This window comes from Girardinichthys multiradiatus, chromosome Y, assembly GCF_021462225.1.
Source record: "Girardinichthys multiradiatus isolate DD_20200921_A chromosome Y, DD_fGirMul_XY1, whole genome shotgun sequence".
In the NCBI taxonomy this organism is placed as follows: Eukaryota; Metazoa; Chordata; class Actinopteri; order Cyprinodontiformes; family Goodeidae; genus Girardinichthys; species Girardinichthys multiradiatus.
In genome coordinates this window covers 28,676,841-28,696,425 of record NC_061818.1, presented here as the reverse complement: position 1 = coordinate 28,696,425, position 19,585 = coordinate 28,676,841, and the positions used below count along the sequence as shown (strand labels likewise).

The following is a 19,585-nucleotide window of genomic DNA, read 5'->3' as shown; positions in this document are numbered from 1 at the left end:
AGTGAAAGAGCTGCCTCCCACAAAGAGGCTGATCTGTGACCCGCCAGTCTGTAGGGCCCAGGAGAGCATTCTGACCCTTGCCATTATCACCTACCACAGTGGGGAGTGCAAATGGGTTGGCTTTGGCATGCGGTAAAGGGGAGCCAGCGATCGCCATGGCAACAGACTGACTGATAATATTGCCACTGTCTGGGTCAGTATCTTCAAAGTAGGTGGAGGCATGGCGAGCGCGAGCAGGCGAGGAGTCTAGTATAAGAAAAGGACTTTCGGGTACGTTATGTTTCATAAACAAAAGATTGTTTAAACACATTAGGAGCACCAAACATTTCCACTGACCACAGAAATCGTACAGATGATGCAGTGACTCCATGACAATGGGTAGCAGGGGCAGATAGAGCTGAGCAACATGCGCTCTAACCTGGGGGTCCTTGTAACGAGGGTCTGCATCATGGCTGCACAGCAGTGAGTGAACAGCACTGATGGCCTTTTTATGAAGGAAGAAAACCCTGCAGGTGACAAGAGTTCATCAGCCATCTTTGTTTTATTTCTCAAAAAAAGCCTCAAAGTTTCTGTACAAATAAAGATCCCTTGGAAAAGTATTCACCACTTTTTTGACATTTTGCCAGTTTGTCACATTGGAACCACACACTTCAATGTATTTTATTCCTGTTGTATTTGACAGAGGGAGGAAAAGAAAAAGAGTATACCGAGACATGGTGATTAAATTAAACTGACAGGTCAGAGAAGGACAGCATTAATCAGACTAGCCCATGGTAACTCTGGAGGAGCTGCAGAGACCTACAGCTCACTTGGGCCTACATTACTTCAGCAGGGACAGTGAATCCGGTCCGAGTTAATGGGAAGATGGATGGAGCCACAAAAATAGCAATATTGGAAGAAAACTGCTAATTGTTTGAGACAGGGGTAGGGTCCACCTTTTAGCAGAGCAACAATCGTAAACATTCAACTAAAGCTACAATTGTGGTTTAGATCAAAGTATATTTATGTTGTACCATGGTCCAGTCAAAGTCCAACTGGGAATCTGGGACAAGGCTTTAAAATTACAGTTCAAATGTGCTCTCCTTCCAACTTGACGAGGCTAGAGCTATTTGCTAGAACAGAAGAAAAAAAACTTGTCAGATTAGAAAACTAGATTAGCAAGGCTGGTAGCAAATAAGACTTGGAGCTGCAACTGCTGCTAAAGGTGGTTCTAATATAACCAAGTATGATGTTGTAATGTGACAAAGGTGAAAACGTTCATGAGTATGAATACATTTGCAAGGCATTGTACATACAACTATTGAGAACCTACCCTTCACCATTAGGGTCGAGAATGAGAGAGAGTTCAGAGAGCAACAGGCCAGACAGGAAGTGCTGCTGGCGAAAAGGGACCGACAGCTCAAACATGGTGGCCACACCCTGGTCTTGCACCACGTTTGAAAATGCTGAGCTCTATAAAACAAAAGAGAGATTAAAAGAATATAATGATCATACATACAACTGTATAAATAAGCAATTTTTTGTATTCATAAATATTTTTAATGCACAAAATAAATCTAGATTTTTGAGTTTACTCCTGTACCTGTGAAGTGGTGGATGAGGTAGAGGGTGAGGGGGATGCTGGAGGACTCAGAGTTGAGCAGGGCAAGTTGAGGATCACATAATGCTCATGGCTGCACACAATACGCATAAAGTCCATTCTCAGAGCATTCAGAGAGCTGGGATTTTGTGTTGTGTGGAGCTTGTTAGCGATCTGTTAAACACACCAATTTGTTGAATGCAAGAAGTTCAAAAAAAGAGAGCAGAAGTGGGTCGTCTGAAGCTACACGGAAATGATGAGGAGATCAATGGGCACCTGTTTGTAGTAGGAGCGAATGAGGTTGAACACAAAGCCCCGGTCCATCAGAGACAGCAGATCGTTAAGGAAGAAGGCCAGACTGTTATTTAATCTCTCCACAAGCTCCACATCCTGAGAGGAAGGGAAGGATTTTAAAGAAGGAAAAGGTAAGATCAATGACAAGAAAGAGAGTATACAGATGTATATTTAAATTTTTATTTCATCAAAAGGTAAATTTATTTCAGTGATTAAATTCAAAAACTGAAGTCATTATTCAGACTGATTAAAGAAAATTCAAAATTCCCTCACTCTTTGATTGTTACATGAGACCGATAAAAGTTTGGCCTACTGAGTAGCAGTCCAGCCCTTTTTCTCCTTAGTGTTGCCTCTGGTTAAGGATTGACTTAAGACAAAAAAGTGACAGTTGTAGCCCACGTCCTGGATGTCTGTATGGTGGCCTTGCCTTACTGATCTGCCTTACACTCTTTTATGTGCTTTGCTTCACAATCCTCTTAAGCCTTTGTCTTTTTCTACAACATATTTTCCTTCCACTCAACTTTCCATTAATATAATTGAATACAACTCTCTCTGGACACCAGGCTTCTTGAGCAACGACGTTTTGAGGTCTACCCTCTTTGCAGGGTGTGCCTATGACCGTCTTCTGGAAAACTGCCAAGTCAACAGCGTTCCCCATAATGTTGGAGACCATAACAACATTTCCATATGAGCCTGGCCAAGATGCAAGGCAGCCTTTCTTTTGAGAAGAAACTCACACCACCCATATTCTACTGTTTAAACTCAGTGTTACTAAAAGCACCAACAGCAAATCACTGTGTCCCTGTCACACATATGTACCTTGTGGTGTCTGTTGGCAATGTCTGCACTGATGGCACACACAAGTGCTGCGATGTCATCAACAAAGCGGTCTGGGTAGCGCTGACACCTAGTGGTCTCCAGCTTAGAGGTCAGGAATATGTGGTGGGCCATGCTCTTCGTCTGCAGAAGGGTAAGGAAATGAACACTTCATCACCTAATCAAAATGGTTTTTTTTCTTAACTGTGTTTGCTTTACATGTAGAGGATTTATGTGGTAATACAAGATCATTGAAAATTCACAGAAAAATACTGACCATTAACTGGAAGAAGAACCAAGCCTGTTGCAGCGCTGCTTCCCTCACTGTGCTGGTGCTGACCACCCACTGCAACGCCAGCTCCTCGTGAAGTAACTAGGCAGAAGCCAACACAGCGTGTTTCAGCTTACAACAGGGAAACCATTTCAGAGCAAAAACTGAACTTACATAGATAAATTAGATGCTGCTTTTCACTTCTGTATAAGGTATGAATATTCTGTAGATGGCTAAAAGCTACAGAGGTACTTCCGTATATTTGATAAAACTATGCTTTAAAACAACTTTAAAAAGCATAACAAAAACGAAAATAACATTAATATGCATTCTATATAGGTTCAGTCAAAATACTGTTAGCTAACAATAGATTAATATATCATAAACACAAAATATGGGTATGAATTAGGGAAGAAGGTCCCTTTTTTGTTACAGTTTTTTACAGTAGATACCACTTTTGTTTTACCTTCTTTGTAATCGGTCTTGTGGGAACAGTTAACAAGGCCACGCTGTCCAGAAAGGCAGACATGCGATTGCAGCTGTGGTCGCTTGCCTGACATGAGGTGATGGTGAGGTGAGCACAGAGATGAGGACAGTGACGTGAAAATGGGTAAATGAGAATGGGTGGGTGGACAGAGTGCTTTCTAGGAACTCAGATGAGGCTGAAAGGAAATCTAACAAGTTGCAGAAAGAGCCTCTGTAAATTAAGCGCCACACAAACGGCTTGTCAGGCAGCAGGGAGAAAATGTGTTTGAAAAGATCGAGGAAATTTGGTCACTGACAAAAAAGAAAAGGTAGGATGAGGTTTGAAGAGAATGAGTCCATGCAGAGACAAATACAACCTTGGAGAAATGGGATAAGAAAAAAGCCACAGGAGATGATTCAAGGCTGCGAGAGATGAAGGTGAGGATGAGGAGGAGGAAGGAAGGATTTGGCACCTGCTTGAGCTTGCAGCTGGAGTTGAGGTTCCGGCGTAGCACAGATCTGGAGCCCCCAGGGGCATAAGCAGAGTTTACCCAGGAATGGGAGCGGTCAATGCCCTGCCATAAGCACCCGACGAAACACACACACAAACACACACAAAACACGCACACAAACACAGTGTGGCAAGAGGCAAGGACACAGTGAGCAAAGGGAGGCCAATTATCACACAGGAATTTATTTCAGGTTGAAAATCAGGAAAAAACAAAAATTAAGCTTGAAGGGATAAAAGGAAAAAAGATAGTGAGAAGAAAAATCAGGTTGGGAGGGATCACAGAACTACAGGAACAAATAGAATCAAACGACAAGGGCAAGAAACACAATCGTATTAACTAAGCAGTGATTAACTGCTGGAACAGGTTCTCAGTCGACTTGACTTTAATGAAGCTGCTGTGAAGAATCAAGACACTTTAATTAAATCAAAATAACTCAATTATGAAAAAATGGCACAGTGGGTGTAATAAAAACATAAAACTAAAACTATAATACATACTGGAGAAACTTAAACTCACCTTGCTTCCTATGATCCGTTGGACTTCTTCATCAGGGGTAATTGGTGTGCAAGCAAGGTCTGGATTGGAATTGCTAATGCTCTTTGAGCGGGACAGACGCAGGCTGCTTGGGCGGCCCGTTGCCCTGGATAAGGTAGCGTACTGCACAGGCATCTCATAGGAGTGGGCGCCTGTTTTTCAGGTACATAGAAAAAAACATACATATGATTGCTAGAAACAAGTTGTCCATAAACGGGCTGCAGAGTCCTGCATGGTAGCTCACCTGCTGGAAGCATTAGAGGTTCGGCGGTGGGCAGACGGAAGACGTAATGAACGTAAGAGGCCAGCAGGTTGTTGCGGCCGTGCTGGTCTTGATTTCCCTCAAGGTTTTTGTGGATCTGGTTCACCAACAAAGCCATAGCTTCAAAGGCAGCCCGGCCAAGGTTCACTAATGGTCATTTGGAAACAAAGCACAAAATAAACTACTATAAATCACAATCAACCAGTGCACCGAAAAAGTGCTTGAGTCAACCCCCATATTTCTTCATATTTCACTTCAAATAAAAAGGTGCTGTATTTAATGTTGAGCCACTTAACTGAAATATGAATCATAAGTCATAAAATACTCTTAAACTCAATAGATCAACAAATGCTTTGACTGAACATAAAATACAACTTTGCAAATCAAAATAATTAAAATATTTTCATTTTAAACTGGAGATTTAGGTGCTTTGTTTCCCACATTTAATCTAGAAAAAATACCAAAGATAACAAAGTGTGACAGATTTTAAATTCTATTTTTAACATGACAAAGCTGATTTTAAAGAGCTAATAAATGTAATTTAAACCAATACATCAGATGTGACCTTTTACTTACAAGAGCATATTTCTCCAGCTCTCTAAAAAATGTTCTTGCTGGACCTTTTATGTGTAGCTAAAATATCCACTAACATGGCGTTGCGAAATCTCCAAAATATGGGTGTTTTTATGACCCCACACGTTGTTTTGGTCAAAAGACTTTTTGTCTGAATTTTTGTCAATATATAAAAGTCCTTTGTAGGAATGACCCTATATTGATCATTTAGAATTTAGATTTTCAATAACCCTTAATTAACTGATAAGTATTGACTATTGTGCTAAACTCCAAACTGTAAATCGGTTATTTTATTTTATACCCGAATAAATTACATGTTTGAAACTTTGAAAGTGAAAACAGCCCCAGAAATAAGATGGAGTTTTGGCTACAGTGAGGGATTGCAGAAATGTTTGGGTCTTTCTTTAGTATAAACAAGTGTTAAAGAAATTAAATAACACTTTTTTTTCATTGTCTGTCTAATCTGATGTATATCTCGTGTTACCCCGGGCCCAACTCTGATTGGTTGATCAGCCCCATCTAGCGTTTTCCCTCCTGAAAACACACACTGCCAAGACACTGAGTTTGTGTCCAGTAAGAAAGAACCTATGAAACCACAAAAAAGCATTGTGCAACCGGGTCAGAGCCAGGACTGATTACCCTGTCAGATTTGGCTGTGAGAAATGTTTCTGTCTGCATGGTATGCTGCGCTATGTTAGTCTATTTTTGTGTAACATTCCTGCAACATTTTTGGTTTATATATATATATATATATATATGTATGTGTGTGTGTGTGTGTGTGTGTGTGTGTATATTCCTCCTCCACAAGAGACTGATAAACTATTAATGAATCTTAGACTTTATTAGAATTTTGAAAATGCATTCTGTAGTCATAAAACTTACCATTAAGGCATGCAATAGAGTTGTAGAGCAGAATTATCCTTGTTTGTCTTCATTGTTAGTCATTAGATTTGTTTGTTCTTGTGTTTCTCAGTAAATGGATCTTATTTTGATAACATAATTACATTTTTCATTTCATTACTAGCTCCAGTTGATTTTTCTTGTATTTATTAGTTGAAGTGTAATTATCTTTGGTTTTTTTATAGGTTGTAAAACTGATTTGTTTATTAAACTTCCAGCATAGTCTGGTGTTTATTTTTTTTAAACCTGACTTTCAGGCAAATTCATGTTGTTTTTAAGCCTGAGAATTTGTCCCCTCTTTTTCGCTATTTCAGTACACAGCACAATATGCAGTCATGGTGGGTACAGTGACTGGACAGGAAAAAAGGTGAAAAAGCAGTCAATGCCCAAAGAAAAACTTTAAAAATCTTTCAAAAAACCTGAACAACTATTTATTAAGACCAATTTAAAATGGTACCAGGAACAATGGATCTTGGACACCAATACATATGAATAATACACAAGATATTATTAAGTATTTAAAAAGGTATTCTAATTCTCCTGAACTGGAACTAATTAAAAAAGAAGCCACTCACCAATTTGGCCTGCAATGACTGGAGGGTACACAATTAGCTGAATGAGCTTGTTGAGCAGCTGATGCAAAAATCTGACACAGGTATCCAGTTGAGCTCCTCTCAGTGCAGCTATGCTGGCCTTCAGCTCCCCTTCCATGTTTGCTTCAGTGATAATCACATCCTTGAGTCGGAACGGGAAGGAATACTCTTCAAGGACATAGACCAGAGTAAAGAACTTATCCAGGTGTGGGTCCTGAAAATATAACCAGTCAACATACAGATTTATGTTTGTTAGAACAGCCACAGATATCCATGCAACATTTGAGGCAAGACTTTGTCTCTTTTACATCTATGTTAGTATAAAATGACAGTCAGTCCAAAGGAAGGAAGGATGGATGGATGGATGGATGGATAGATGGATGGGTGGGTGGATGAATAGGTTTGGATGGATCATTTTGACTTTATCTAGAAATATAAATATTTTTCCATACTCTATATTCCTTCTCCATACTTATCCAGACCTGGAATATACATATTTAAATCAAATTCCAGACTTTTCCAGACTGTGTTGGAACAAATCACTACTGCAGCCAAATTGCAAATTCCAGTATTTACAGGTACCTGCAGAGTAACATGATCCATCAAATTGTTGTTATGAATCATTGTTTAGACAGTTACTCAAAGCAAAGCAGTTATTTTACTTTCTGTAATTATAAAAACTTAATAACATCGAAGGGTTATCAGTTTGAGGGCACAATGATAAGCATTATCCTCAGGGTAGTGAGCATATTTATGTACCTGAGTGTGAACAGAGGATGTTGCTGTCACCTCGACATTGAACACTCCTTTGTGATTATCCACCCACTTCATGCCTGGAAGCTGGACCTGCCACACAATGACATTCGACTCAATACATTTTCAGTGAGATCACAAAGGAATAGCTGATGGTAGACGAACTGATGTCCCATGTGTAACACTCACGTCAGGAGTCAGCACGGAGTAGCTAGGTGGAGGCTTTTCTACAGACACAGGAAGACTAAAGGAGCCGGTGCGCAGTCGGCCATGTTGCATCAAAGGTATCCACTGGAGGCAGAATGACATGTGATCTCTCCCGAACAGCAAGACTACAGAAAGAGCTGCCAAACAAGTTAACATGTGAAAGTATTAAAACCTGAGCCAAGAGCATACTCACAGTGTAGCCCACAGGGGTCTCCAGAGGAGTGTTTTGCTTGGGTTGACAGCTGATGTGGTAGAAGGTGAACAGAAGATGGTGATTGTCTGTCAAATTAGCAGGTATCTTCATCTTCATCTCCTCATAGAACTCAGGGGACCTTATGAACAAGAGTTCATGTTAAAGAGAGCTGAACAGACTAAGAGAACATCAAAAAGTAAGAGAGAGCCCTACTTGTTATGATAGATGATAGGAGTATATGCCTCCTTCATGAACTCAGCACAGCTTGACTTTCCAAAGATGACCTGGTCAAAAAGGAACACCGTCCATGTGATTTTCAACCATTAACAGGCAGCTCTCTATTGTTGCCGAAAGGTTTATACAAGAAGCAATTTAATCTGCTGCATGCACATCAAAGAATAACTAACAAAACCAATAATAAACTGTATATTGTGTGTTACTCAGCGTTTTTTAACCAAACAAAGACACAAAGAATGCTGCAGATCTCTGTATAGAAATACATTGTCCTTTTGTGGCAATAATAATCTTGTCTTTTAATTTTGATATCCCTGCCTCGAGCTATTCCTTACGGATTAATTTTTGTTGAGGACATTACAGTCATGCCACATGATTGTCTTTGAATGTGACTCACCGGTAAAGCTTGACTGGGGTCTTCTGCTGCCATGAACTGAACTTTCACAGCAATGTTCCTCACTGAGCCCTGACGACTGCTGAAGTTTAGACTTTGTGGGTAAACATACAGCAGGTTCCTGAAAGGTGGCACAAGGTTGGAGAACAGAAACAGAATATAATACAAATAAAAATACATCCATCCATTGATTTTCTACACCCACTTCTACTGTACAGGGTCACAGGTGAGCCGGTGCCTATCTCCAGCAGTCTACGGGCGAGAGGCGGGCTACACCCTGGACAGGCCGCCAGTCCATCGCAGGGCAAAACATGGACACAACCACGCACACACCTATTCACACCTTAGGGCAATTTAGAGAGACCACTTAACCTAACAGTCATGTTTTTGGACTGTGGGCGGAAGCCGGAGTATCCGGAGAGAACCCGCGCATGCACGGGGAGAACATGGCCTGGCCCTGTCTTTCAGTGTTTAACCCTTTCTCTCTCCTAGACATAGCTTCTACGGTGACAAACTCTATGTGCTCTCTTTCAGACTCTAACCTTGAAAACTGGCTCAGAGTTGATCTGTTCTTTCTTTCTAGGTGAATCGACTAAAGGAGCTACTTCCATTAACATTTCACAAAACAACTCCAAACAGTTAAATTACACAGGTATTTTTGAATTAGGTGATTTTTAAATGCATTCGGTTTAGGGGTATCAGATTAAGAGGCATTAAGCATAAAATGCAAGTCAAAGGTTTTCTTTAATTTTTTTAAAATACTACTTTTTCCTTCCACTTTACAGCTGTATGCTCTTTTGTGTTGGTCTATTACATAAAATTCCAATAAAATACATTGAAGGTTGTGGTTTTAATGTTAAAAACATTAAGTATGATTAGTTCTGCAAGGCACGTTGACAATTAAAAAGTTTACAGACTACAAAAAAGCATGATGATCTCAGAGAATGAGTCTCATGTGCGTACGTGAGAGAAGTTTGACCCATCACTGTATCCACTCGTGAATGTCTCCAGCTTCTGTCCAAGTTAAACATCAGAGGTAACTATGGTTCATATTTTGAAACATTTGTTAATAATCTTATTATCAGAAACAGACTATCACAAGACGATTAAAAATTAAAATACCAAATTAGACTGATTCAAATGCTATAAATGTTTCCATTTTTAGCTTCAAGAACATCTCATGCATACATCATATGCATGTTGCAATAGTTTGCAACCAAAAGGACAAAATTAGACTTGCCGTGGTTAAGCTTTAAGAGAAGGTCACCGAGACCAAGGCCATGCACTAAACTCGGGATCGACCCACAAATGAGCTAATGTTTCACCATGGTATTGCGTGTGCACTCCCTATAAAAGCCACAGCAGCAGGCCCTGAAAGTTCATCCTTCTGTAGGTGATGAAATTCTGAGTGACAGTGAGATCCATCTGCACATGTTGTAGCTTTCATCTTTCAATCTACATGTAAATATTTTAGAGAAGTGGATTTAAGCGCTGGAAAAGAAAAACAAAATGTACAAAACACTTATAAAGATGATATGGAGCCTGTGTCTCCTGTGTTTAGCTGGGGGATTCGGAGCAGTCCATGCAGGCCCTATCAGGAATACTGGCAAAATGGAAGACAAGGCTGCGCCTCAGGAGGAAGTCAATGTGCTCATGTTTGGAGTCATACAGTTGAGTGAATCGCTCAACTATGTTTTTGGAACCACTGAGGCAAAGATAGAAAGAATCAGCAAGACTCTGAAGAGTCACGAGGAAACTCTCCAACAGCTGGGCAAGCAGACTGAACAGGTTGCAGAAGTGGAGCAACAGATAAAGGAAGTCGTACATCTGCTACAGGTAGGACTACAGAGAAAAATGTAAACACTGGATTCCATGTGTGAAGCTGAATAGTCTCATGATTATAATACAGATTGTGTAGATATAACATACAGAAGCTGAGAAAGGTTAGGAAAGTAAGGCAGTTAAGACCGTATCAAATTAAAGTTCAACAGACACAGTAAAGCATCTATTTGGTGACTTGTAAGCACACAAACACAACGTACAATGCCTAAATCCTATGTGGCTTTTCATGCTTCCACACCACACTATGGTTCCTCTTTAACAGTAAAAGATAATTTTCTTTTTTACTTAGATAAGGTATTCATGAGTGTCCGAGAGATGTATGTTAGATTCTTGGTAAGGCTGCAAGATGTACAGAAACTGCTGTTGAAAGAGAATAATAATGGTTGATCCTCTTTTGACAGGAACAAATGGCAAAGCAACAAGCTCAGACCCATATCACAAAAGACTGGCTGAGCAGCATAGAGAAGGATGAGGAGGAAATGAAGGCAAAAGTTCAACAGTTGGAGATGTACATCAACAATGCTGCATCGAACAGCCTCAAAGAGCTGCAGGTAAATCTGAAAACTTTTAGCAAGCTAGCCACAACTTATTCACTTCCAAACTGAGCTGGCTAATTTTATTTCTTTACTTTCTTCTCATTTAAACATCCGTGTTGTTTTTATTCCTTTTAGGATAAAGCGGAGGACCACTTTCAACTCTTGAGAGGTTTACAGACCTGGAACTGGGTCCAAAAAAGGAATATTGAGACTCAGGATGAGCAGCTTTCCAAACTACAGAAGATGGTAACTTGCTGGTTCACCACATTTAATGTTTTGAACTTTTTATTTGTATTTGTTACACTTAAAAACCTTTGTTATACTTCTGTCTTTCTTCCAGAGTGAAGCTATGTCATAGTTGATTCAAGATCCACCAGTTCCCTGAATAAGCAAAGTTCTCAACTCCTCATCGTCACTGCACTCCATTAGTTCATATATAATATTCATTTTTAATAGAAATTAAGTTAAATTATACAGGTTTAGTTGTTATTTGTGAATAAATAATACACATCATCATAAAATTCTTCCTTGCTTCCTTTTTTTGTGAATTCTTGTAAACAACCTATATCAGATTAGATAAATGTTTCTTTGCTGAAATCTAAGAAACAGTTAAAATATTAAAAGTCAAAATCTGCAGAGTAAAAAAATAAGTAAATCAATAAAGTAAATCAATAATCACACAAGAATAGAGTGGCTGCATTTGTTTAAGAACAGGTCAAGTCACTGTTTGCATGTGTGCCTTTAATAGTTAAACGCTCACCTGTACGTGGTGTGCGGCGTGTAAACATTACGAGCAGGGAACTCCAGAACCTCTTTGGTTGGCCGAACGTGCAGGTCCGGATACGGTTTCACATGAAGCAGTTCTGGTGACAGGCAATAAAGCGGCGAGTCCGGTGCTGGAGATATGTCAATTTTTAACTGAGCTGAGGGACACGAGAAATAATGGATAAATACACAACAAGACATTTTGTTAAAAAAAAATCCATTATGAATCTTTACATACAAATCAGCACATCAGTGTATATCAGTTACCTGTGACGGGCCTCAGGCGTCGCAGAACAGACAATGGCCGGCGTATATCTGCCAAAAACTTGTAGAGGTCCTCATCACTCAGTCTATCACCCTCCTTGGTATGCACAAAAAGAGAAAAAGAGAACCCATTAAGAGACAAAAAATGATCCAAATATGTTGTGAAATATGAAAATAACAACAAAAAATTATGTTAGGATGCCTCTTTATTTTATGGGAGCTACATGTGTTTATTACAGCCTCAACATGCCATCTACCGGTAAGCCTAATACCAGCACACTGACAGAAGAAGAAACAGGGCGAGCACAACATGCTGATGAATGTCAGCAGTGAGTTGGAAACCGAGGCTTTCAGATAAGACTGGAGGAGATGGAGGAGCTACTTCATTTCACTCCACCAGCAGAATGGTGCTGTCTCTTTAACAGAAAAGGATAGCAAAACAACAGTTTCTTCATCCAGCTTCCCCTCCCTCCCAAGTGGTCCACATGGTTTAAAAATTGTGATATATTTATGTAGGAGTAGTCACAAAGCACATCTTCATTAAGGGCTGCAATTAAATATGTCAAAATGGAGAAATTGTTGCTACAGCTGATTTTCTTTTTTTTAACCTTTTTACAGCAAACAACATTTTTAATAAAATAAAATTCTAAGTAAAATACTTACCCATGAATTATCATAGTTTAAAATACAGCATGCCGAGCAGAACAAACAGAAACTGGTGACCCATCAGAGCAAAAGTCACCATGAATAAAACTAATTTTGATCAATTATTTCATTTAAATCAAAGCATAAAATTAAGTTATGCTTTAAGATTTTTTTCCAGTTATCACACAAAAAACTGAAAGATTTACATTTTGGTTGTTTTATGATTCCATTGTCTTAATGAGCCAAACTAGAGAACAATAACAGAAAGACAAGATTTACATTAATGAGGGTAAAGAACAGATTAGACACTTAGAGAGGTAGATATCTATATGTGAAACTGAGTTATGAGTTGGTTAATTTAAACTTTTTACCAAAATTTTAGAATTTTATTCTCCATGCGTCTGTCAAGTGTCAATGTTTTGTTATTTTTCTGCTGAATTTTGCTGGATTTTTACGTTGAGAATATCAAAAGTGTTTTATGAAAACTTACGGATCCTGACAGCATCTCCGATAAAGCAGACATTTTTAGCTTATCAAAAGGGTCCCTTACAGTAAACTCGACTGAGCATGAACCATTACAAAACTACAGCTTAATCTCAAGTAAGTGAGCCACATGAACAGCGTTCTTACCGAAAACACTAGGGGGACAAGAGCTGGGCCAGAGCACAAATCAGCCGGTTTGGAAAAGTTAATCAGAGTTACTGAAAAACGTTTACAGAAGATAGAAAAACCAAATAAATATTAGCCCCATAATTCCATACCAGGACTTTAAAAAACTGAAGATAGTGTAACCTTCAACTGCATAAAACTGCTATTAAATCTGAAAGAACTAAAAATCTCTTTTTTATTCAGCTTACCTTAGTAGTTGTAGGTCATTAGTGAATTTTCTAAAGCAGAATAGAAACTTTTCTACCTGGATGCTGCTCATAACCCAAATAACTCTTTAAAAAAAAACTAAGAACATTGGTCAAACTAAAAGATATTTGTTTAAACAGCAGATGATGAGCTCTGGGATATTATGTTCGGATCACATATTTCTTAGCAACACAAACGGTTATATTTAACGGGTAATAAAAAATAAATCTAAGGAATATTTATCTATCTTGTAATGTACAATACTATTAAATGTAATGTGGGAACTTTTTAAAAGTATAATTGAGACCAGAATTATTCATGTACGTGGCAGACTCGGGTTTAAGGTAATATTTTAAATTTACCAACATGTTCCTTCTAACTGAAAGAAATATTGATCTTTTTGTCTGACTTTGACAGAGTCCAGACTTGAAACTGATAGTGAATCTGTGGAGCGAGCTAAAGATTAGGGTGATGGCAAGGAGGCCTTCCTAAAAAACTTACAGCTCATCACCCACGATAAATCGTCAAAATAACAGCGGAAATGTGCCAAACAATGGTTTCATCATATGGATTTGATTGCTATAGTTCCAGTAAAAATTTTTCTTGGTTTATGTCAATGGATATAAATAATTTTCAATATGCCCGTGATTTTTTTTCTAAAGCAAAATTGATCCTCCTTTTACACTATTTCACCATAATTTGAGAGATGTATGTCTTATTTCCTATCAGAAACAAATTTCTTGGTTGAGTGAAATTGATTCATCTAAATCTTCCATGGATATGAATAATTTTGGGCTTAAGTGTAAAGCAATTAAAAACTCGACTTGTAAGTTTTTACCAGCCCCAGATAGTACTGCTGCACTGAGTCTGACCTGTTTGAAGAAGTTGGTGACTGTAAGCGTTGCTGGGCGGAAAGTGGCAAAGTTACACATCTCCTCCCCAACACTCATCCTCTCAAACCCCTTCTTCTTTTTCTCATTCCAGGTCCCATGGGTCTTTCGTTCTAGCAGAAGGACAAACCATGTAAATACATGTAGATTCTTCTCTTGTAAAAAGGTAAAAGCTGTGAACAGATAAGAATTAGAGGTCCATGAAAATGGGGACAGTGGGGTAGTACCAGAGTCAGAGTCTGGGTCAGACCGATCAAGACCTCCAACAGAGCTGACAATGTTGAGGAGGTGAATAGCTGTCCAGGCAAAAGGCATGCGGAAACGTCCAAGACGAGAGCACGCCTGCTCTGCCTGGAGACGGAGCTTCTCCAGCTTTTCCTTGTGCTGCGGAGGAACAAGAGAGGTCAAAGTATGCTCAGTGGATGATAAACTGCCAAGACCTTTCAGCAACAGCCAAAAAATTGCAAACTCATGAGGACAGTGGACACTGCAATTCACCCACACAGAATTGAGTAATATTTGTGTCTAAACTTTAAAAAGGTCCAATGTATGACAACTGCAAGCATCGAACATTGCAACAGCAACAAATTTTGGCTCCATTACCTTTGAGGAATCAGACTCTTTCATGACCATGTAGGGTTCACAGCATTCACCAATATCCCCCTGCTGTAGAACTTTTTCAAGCTGAAATGGATTTCATACACATGACAAAAGAAATTTACTTACAGTCTTGTGAAAAATTAGGACACCCCAATAAACATTCTTTTTCATTAGTAAATGTTCACATATCGATGTCTGATCTCGTCTTAAAAACTCTCTGGAAAAAAAAAGTGATTTACTGCAGAAAAACAACTAAAATAACTTTGTTTTGCTAATTAAACAAATGATATCAACAAAAATGGAGAGTCAAATTGAGGAAAAAGTTAACACGCCCTATACTCTAATAGTTATTGTGAATACTTTTGGCTGAATTAACGTTAGTGAGAGGTTTCTTGTTGCCATCTACCAGACTCTGACATCAGTCTGAGGAAATTTTGCCAGTTTTCAGCCAGTCCTTGGTGGATTTACTGGTATGTTGCAGGGTCCATTTAAGGTTCAGCAGGTCTCCCATTATCTTGACAACATTATACTGTTATTATGCTTCGCAACAGCTCCTCTGTTCTTGTGTCTAAATAATTCAAATTTTAGACTCGTCTGTCTAAAGAACATTATTCCAAAACTCCTCGTCTTTATTCTCTCTGGCAAACTTCAATCTGACCTTTATGTTTTTCTTTGAGAGAAGAGGTTTCCTTCACACTGAAATAATTTTAGATCGACAGCAGCTAGAGCTTGCTGTAGGTTATGTGATGACAATTTAGGGTTTCTGGAGACTTCTTTTAACATCTTACAGACAGACCTTGGCATGTTGGCAGTTAATTTGACTATCCTCCAATTGGACTATATTCCAATTCTTTTTGAGACCTCTTTAAATCCTTTGCAAGGCCCATAAACTGCTACAATCTTCTTCTGAATTTCTCAGAAAGCTATTTCAGTCTTACCATGGTCTTCACTCTCACCTCAATGGAGATGAAAACACCAAACTAAACATCTGAGGTGTAAACATCCTAAATAATGCTGAGCAATAAATGTGCACCTGATGTGATGTGCCTTTATGTGATTTTTAGCCATGTTAAGTTGGAACAAATGTGGGTGGTCCTAATTTATTCCTCACCAGAAATTGTGTATTTAAAATAACATTTTACAGAAACACTAAAAATTTCTTTTATTCAGTTTTAATTGTATAGTTATATCACAAAGAAATCTCTCAGTATTGTTAAAATTGACGTTAAATGTCTGTATGTCCAAATTTGTGATAAAAAACACATGCTTTCATAGAATGTTCTAATCTGTGCCATTTTAATTTGATTTAGATTAACTTTCTGTACCTTAATAACCAAGAAGATATCAGGAGAAGGGTAGGTGATGGAGAAAATGGCGGAACGAGCCAGCGTGGATATAACTATGTGAGGCGTATGAGGCTTCAGCAGTAGTTTCATCTGATCCGAGTTAAGGTCAAAGTAAAAATCCTCGGAAATCTGTCGGGGAAAAGATGAGTGGGAAAATGAGAAGGAGGAGGCATGGAAATATAATAATGAAAATGTAAGTCAGAGGAATTTAATTGAATTTTGCCCGAGTGATCTTAACCAAATAAAAAACACTCAGACCTTTTAGACAGAAGGGAAATCCAATTAGTCAAACATGGGCTCAGAATTACCAACTGGCCTTACTTGGTTTTATTGACTGTGGAAACACTGAAAAACACACAAAAATAAACATTTACCTTTTTTTTTTCCTTAACGTCATAAAGCGCAAGTGATCCAAATATTGGCTCGATTTCAATCTCGAATCTGAAAAAAAAAAAAAAAATGTGTGACATACATTGGCTGTTCCAAAAAAATCATCCTGGTTTCAATATGAGTTGGTCAATAATAGAAAGAATGAGGACATAAACTTTAGGTGTTATATTCCTCATGTTTCTCACTTCAGTGACAAACACTTGACCATAATCCTCTGGCCACAGTGTTCTTTGGGCACCTCAGGTAGAGAACATCTCTCCACTGCTTCATCCTGCCACACAGAGGACAAGAACAAAATCCACAGACCAAGATGACATTTACACAGACATCATGGTAATGTCATGGTAGACAAACAGCGATCTGTACGTAGACATAACGAAACACAGATCGAAAGACAGGAACGAAGAAACAAATAACTATAGAGGAAAGAAAAGCAAAAAGTTCACTTTTGAGACTAGATCTGAATTAGGATGATCATGATACGAAAATTTCAGTATTGTGGAATCTTTCGGCATTTCGTTTTTTTATCTTGTCCTACTGCCTCATAGAGAAACGACCTCAGGACAACACTTTTGTGTTTGCCTTGTTAGATAAAGAGGGTCGTATATATTTTTTTCTGGATGTACTCCTCATGTTAGCAGTTTAAAACCTCCAGCAGCAGTTCGTTTTGTGCTAAGGTGAGCAGCTACAGGGAGGGGAGGGGCTGAGTGTCTGATATTACAGCAATGCCGCCAGACAAAGTCCGACAGTTTAGGCAAATGTGAATGAGTCAGTCTATATCAATTTTGACGCCAATGAGAATCTTGGAATAATTCTTTTTTTTTTAATCGATTATATTAAAATATTGTTTGTTTGACGTTATAGAGATTCACATAGTGATCAAAAAAATCAGTGACCTGTTATTTTCAATAATAGCCACAAGTGTTTAATAGGGTTTAGGTCAGGTGAGGTAGGGGGGCATGTCATTAACCTTTCATTTTCAAGACATTTATTTGAGTTCAACATATCCCAAAGGGCTAAAATCTTGTGCTTACCTGATAAAGTGTTTAATAAAACTATCATTTTCTAGGATACATTATCTGTACGTGATTTAGGTTTTGATTTAAACTTGATTTAAAGCTACTTTCACACAAACCTCATCAGGGGGAGGGTACAAGCCAAGCAGGTCACTGTGGCGCCCCTGTGAGCGTGCCTCAGTGTTTTTATGGTCCATGTCCTCTGCAGCTGTTCGTTCCAGCACGGATGGGAGCAGCGCATCCGGGGAGGAGTTCTTCAGGTCAAAGATGCTGGAGGCCCAGCTGCCTCGGGGTGTCTCGTCGAGGCTAACCGACCTCCGTTTTGAGTCATCCTGACGAACACAGAGGAAGCAGCGCTGAGATGAGTTGTCCTTTCCTCCCAAGAACATATGTGCAATAATGGTAACGATACCCTTAAAATGTTACCCAAATTTCTGGAATCTTAAGAAGCATGAGTATTTGATAAGGGAACAGATAGAGCCACTTATCCATTATGGATGCTGAGTTGTAAACAGCTTACATTGCCCTTAGCCATTTATTATGGCAGACCATCATGTTTATCTCTTCATCAGTGGATGAAATGATGGAAACTTAGGAGGAGGCACGGCTTCCATTTAAAACTTCCACTCCTAGCAACACTTAGCGTTGTTTATGATCCCAAATTGACTGAAATGGCTTCTGAGTGTTTAAAAGAGCAAATGCGTTGAACATCACTATCAGCTACCTGGTCGTCCTGGCGATCAGGCGCAGCAGACTCGTCCAGCTCAAAGGTCTGTTTGACCAGCCCTCGCTGCCTCTCTCTCTGTCTCTCAGAGTTGTGAGGGGTGTAGGTGGTGCTGTAGTGTTGAAATCTGGATGAGAAAAAAAACAAACAGAAAAAAGGTTGAAACTGTAATAACACAACCGTGATGGCAGTAGATGAAACGGGCTCCGTTAGCAACACAGCAGCCACTTACTTTCTATGAATGACAAGCCAGTCATCTGTGTAGACTGCCAGGGCATCTCTCACTCTGGGATCTAATGAGCTACATAGAAAAACACTTGAATAATTAACCGATGCACGCTTTTATTATTTATGTTCACATAGTGTCAAAGAGAAAGGCTTTGTTCTTCTCTCTAGAAATCTCTATCTTCCATTACAGAGAATCCAATGCTTCTTGAGCAGTAATGTATAGATAATGAGACGATTTATACATAAGATAATGAGCTGTGCAGCAGCCTTCTGACTTACTCCTCCTCTTCCTCAGGAAGAGGCGGCTCCAGTGTAGTGCACTCTTTGTCCAGCTGGAGGAGCTCCAGGTCATCCTGGGGAAACTCCATCAGCTGTCTGAGGGGGCCGGCCTCAACCCCAGGAGCGTGACTGCTCACATATTCCTCAAAGTCCACAGGTTCAACCACCTCCGTCAGGGGCAACTGTCAGAGAACATCAGGCTGTTATTTACCCATCACTAAGACCTGGCCATCAGGACAATTATATTTTATCAGCTGAATCAAAAAGACAAACTGAATATTAAAGACTTCTGGCCGGCAAAAATGTTCTAATAAAGGTTTAGAACATTTCTGACTAAACTCGCAGTGTCAAAAAGTTTAATAAGGTAATATTAAAATGTACAGAAATTAGTAATACACTGATATTGTTCACCTGTTAAATGTAAAAAAGCATATGTAACAACATTCGTATACATTTTCATAGCCATCGCGACCAATCCTAATTGATTACATGAACTATAGTCCCGTAATCTTTAGGAATCTATCCGTTTTAATTTTTTTAACTTTTCAGCAAATGTAACAGGGATATTTCTTGATGCTGCTGTGTTTGCAAGGAGAAGCCCTTTCCTGCAGTCTGCAGGGGTTGT

At 39.1% G+C, this 19,585-nt stretch overlaps 1 protein-coding gene across 7 annotated transcripts in view; it reads right to left on the bottom strand.

Moving 5' to 3' along the window:
* Positions 1-19,585, bottom strand: part of LOC124864477 (dedicator of cytokinesis protein 7-like) — a 31,732-nt gene that overhangs the window by 9,383 nt on the left and 2,764 nt on the right. For 3 of the 7 annotated variants that reach the window (XR_007037314.1, XM_047359268.1, XM_047359269.1), the window contains exons 3-31: positions 18,961-19,142; positions 18,686-18,754; positions 18,454-18,580; positions 17,849-18,061; positions 16,899-16,984; positions 16,698-16,764; positions 16,303-16,452; positions 14,981-15,061; positions 14,605-14,761; positions 14,360-14,490; positions 11,991-12,084; positions 11,719-11,881; positions 8,584-8,701; positions 8,166-8,236; positions 7,953-8,091; positions 7,742-7,843; positions 7,559-7,645; positions 6,782-7,013; positions 4,716-4,880; positions 4,454-4,623; positions 3,899-4,000; positions 3,427-3,513; positions 2,967-3,062; positions 2,693-2,833; positions 1,856-1,969; positions 1,583-1,753; positions 1,313-1,452; positions 337-506; positions 95-246 (exon numbers count right to left, since the gene is read on the bottom strand). Coding sequence is in view for 5 of the 7 variants with exons in the window: in XM_047359268.1 (XP_047215224.1) it covers positions 95-246; positions 337-506; positions 1,313-1,452; positions 1,583-1,753; positions 1,856-1,969; positions 2,693-2,833; positions 2,967-3,062; positions 3,427-3,513; positions 3,899-4,000; positions 4,454-4,623; positions 4,716-4,880; positions 6,782-7,013; positions 7,559-7,645; positions 7,742-7,843; positions 7,953-8,091; positions 8,166-8,236; positions 8,584-8,701; positions 11,719-11,881; positions 11,991-12,084; positions 14,360-14,490; positions 14,605-14,761; positions 14,981-15,061; positions 16,303-16,452; positions 16,698-16,764; positions 16,899-16,984; positions 17,849-18,061; positions 18,454-18,580; positions 18,686-18,754; positions 18,961-19,142 (3,777 nt within the window). In the remaining 2 variants the exon portion in view is untranslated. The remainder of the gene's footprint in view (positions 1-94; positions 247-336; positions 507-1,312; positions 1,453-1,582; positions 1,754-1,855; positions 1,970-2,692; positions 2,834-2,966; positions 3,063-3,426; positions 3,514-3,898; positions 4,001-4,453; positions 4,624-4,715; positions 4,881-6,781; positions 7,014-7,558; positions 7,646-7,741; positions 7,844-7,952; positions 8,092-8,165; positions 8,237-8,583; positions 8,702-11,718; positions 11,882-11,990; positions 12,085-14,359; positions 14,491-14,604; positions 14,762-14,980; positions 15,062-16,302; positions 16,453-16,697; positions 16,765-16,898; positions 16,985-17,848; positions 18,062-18,453; positions 18,581-18,685; positions 18,755-18,960; positions 19,143-19,585) is intronic. The other 4 variants (XR_007037315.1, XM_047359272.1, XM_047359270.1 and 1 more) reach the window with 4 other exon arrangements.